At 46.3% G+C, this 2,500-nt stretch overlaps 1 protein-coding gene across 1 annotated transcript in view; it reads right to left on the minus strand.

The window, feature by feature from the left end:
• The window catches only part of ltbp1 (latent transforming growth factor beta binding protein 1), a 96,290-nt gene that overhangs the window by 6,650 nt on the left and 87,140 nt on the right, over positions 1-2,500 (minus strand). Inside the window, 2 exon segments of the mRNA XM_080507483.1 lie at positions 904-993; positions 1,721-1,882. Of these exon segments, the coding sequence (XP_080363609.1) occupies positions 904-993; positions 1,721-1,882 (252 nt within the window).

A 2,500-nucleotide genomic window follows, 5' to 3' on the forward strand; every position in this document is an offset into this window, starting at 1 on the left:
ATATTTGTCCATAATCAGCCAGCATGGTCGATCGCTATCTGTATTTTACGTCTCTTTGAATGGAACAAGTAGAACAAGACGAGACCTGCAAGAAGAAGCTGCAGAAAAGTCAACATAGAGATTGTGTGAGGTCAGGAGTTATTTCCTTGTTCACATAATCGCTCTTCAGTAATTCAGTTTTATTCAGCAAATATTCACGTGGTCTTGTTAGTCTTGTTAGTCCAACAATGTTGTATTCAAAGTTTATTGCTCCAAATCCAGCTTTTCCTTGATTTTCCCTCCATTAGACTATCTATTGGATCCTTGGAGCTGCATTCAGAATCTGCTGTGTCTGTGTGAGCTGGACTGGCTCCACCCACAAATGCCCTGGGTAGAGGAGGAAGTACTTCCTCTCGTGGTGCCATGTGCCAGAGCAGAGCTGGGAGGAGTCAAAGGGGGAGGGGCCTCCCGTGATCGTGATTGTCTGAACCCCCGATGACACTATATAGGGTTTGATTTCTGATTGGCTGGTTGGAGCAACACACTTTTTAAAAGAGAGAGAGGACACACTATCTTTATTTGTGGGGTGTCACTCCAGGCATGGAGACGATTATTACTGTTGGAAATCCATCAGAAAGTGAATACTGCATCACATGAGCCCTTTAATACTGGATGGGATCAAAACTATCAGTCTGTCAGAGCTTCACTCTTGAATTTATTGCTTTCAAATCCAGCCGACGAGGTGAAGTGGGGGAAGAAGACTCTCAGTCTGAGGTGACTGAGATCTCATCAGTAGTCCCTCTGCACCGATAACAGAAGATTTGGGTGGATTAAAAAGTGGGTTTTAATCTAAATCCAGTGGGTGGAAAATGTGAGCGAGTCAGTTGAAGTGCTGTGTGGGACGCAGTGTTGGACTGGTCTCACCTCTGTAGCTGTCGAAGGTGGGCACTCCATACAGCAGGTCGCCACTGGGGATGTAGCCTCTTCCCGACGGACACATCTGGTCAAACTGGTCTGAAAGAGGACACACAAGACGAAACTGTTCCGGTCATTCCTTCCACACGACGGTCGGCCGTGGTGTCGCAACCGACGACGGACCAGAGGTCACCACTCCGGCCCGTTCACGAATCAGAGGCGATACGGGAGTAACCGGCATCCCGCGCCTTCAAGGGAAGGAACGAATGAAGCGAACTGACTGAACAGCAATTGTGCAGCGGCGAGACGCGAGCTGCGCCAGTAAATCAAGGATGTGGACACTTTCCCCACACGGGCCGTCCTCGGGAAACGACAGACTATTGTCGTTTTGCTCTGCAGAAAGTGGTCGTTAGCAGCTGCAGCTCGTAGCGGGCGGGGAGGTTTATGACACTCGTCCGCCGATTATCCCGGGTCACGTGACCGCCGCACCTGCTGTCTGGCAACGCCTCGTGTTTTTCATGGTGGAAGACGGAGAAGGACGGCAAAATGGGAACGTTGATATGGAAACATTGCTCACAATTAAGATTTTTTTAAAAGAAAATTGAAACAGAAATACTTTATTTCATTCAAACGATGACACAAAATGGGGTCTTTAATGAGTTTTTCCATGGCTTCATTAAACACTCTGCTTGTACCTGTGGTTGGATTTTGTTTGTCTTTGTCACTGGTGGGAAACAGTGGTTGTCGACTCCACACCTACTCTGAAGGAGTGACGAGACATCGTGGACTTTATTAAAAAAAAAAAAGCCAGGCTGTAAACGCTCACCGGTTCCGTTGACGGGACAGGGGTGCACCTCACAGTTGTCGCCCCAGCCGGCCCCCAGCGTGCAGCAGCACTCCTGCAGGGTGACGTGGCTGGTCAGCACGCTCTCACACAGGTTCTCGTCGTTCAGACGGAAGTAGCACTCCTTCCGCTCCACGGACGACGCTGGAAGAAATTACCCATGAGCACACAAGTAATGATCCCAGTCGGGCCGTCAAAGAGAAGCCACAGCGCCACCGTGTGGCTCTTCTACGTTCATTGAACAACCAACGTCTTCCCATCTGTTACTAAATATCGATAATATTGTTTTTCCAAGAGTTGGTGGTAATTTATTCTCATCAAACCATGTTTTTGTTTTGTTTTTTGGTATTTTACATCCAACACCGGTGTTCAATTTCCCCCCAGAGTAAAATAAAGAGGTATCTTCTGCACAGAGATAACATTTGAGCAATAAAGTCATAAGATGTGATCTCTTGTATCAAAAGCCTTCTACATCTACAGCAGTGGGTCGTTCTTCTGTTAACGGCAGACTGTAAGAACCATTGATGTGCAGCGATCGGTTCTAAAACCGTACTGACTACTGCTTAAAATATATATTGTGTAAAATTCATGTCTGTCTATGAATTTGTGCAACATGATTACAAATATATTGTGTGAATAGTGGAAGCAAGGCTACTGGCCTGTAGTTGGAAAACACATGTTTATCTCTGCTTCTATATCGTGAAATAACGTCGTCTGTTTTCATATTTTGAAAGCTGCAGAAATATGTAAGTAAATGATTTA

Source organism: Blennius ocellaris (assembly GCF_963422515.1).
Source record: "Blennius ocellaris genome assembly, chromosome: 13".
NCBI lineage: Eukaryota > Metazoa > Chordata > Actinopteri > Blenniiformes > Blenniidae > Blennius > Blennius ocellaris.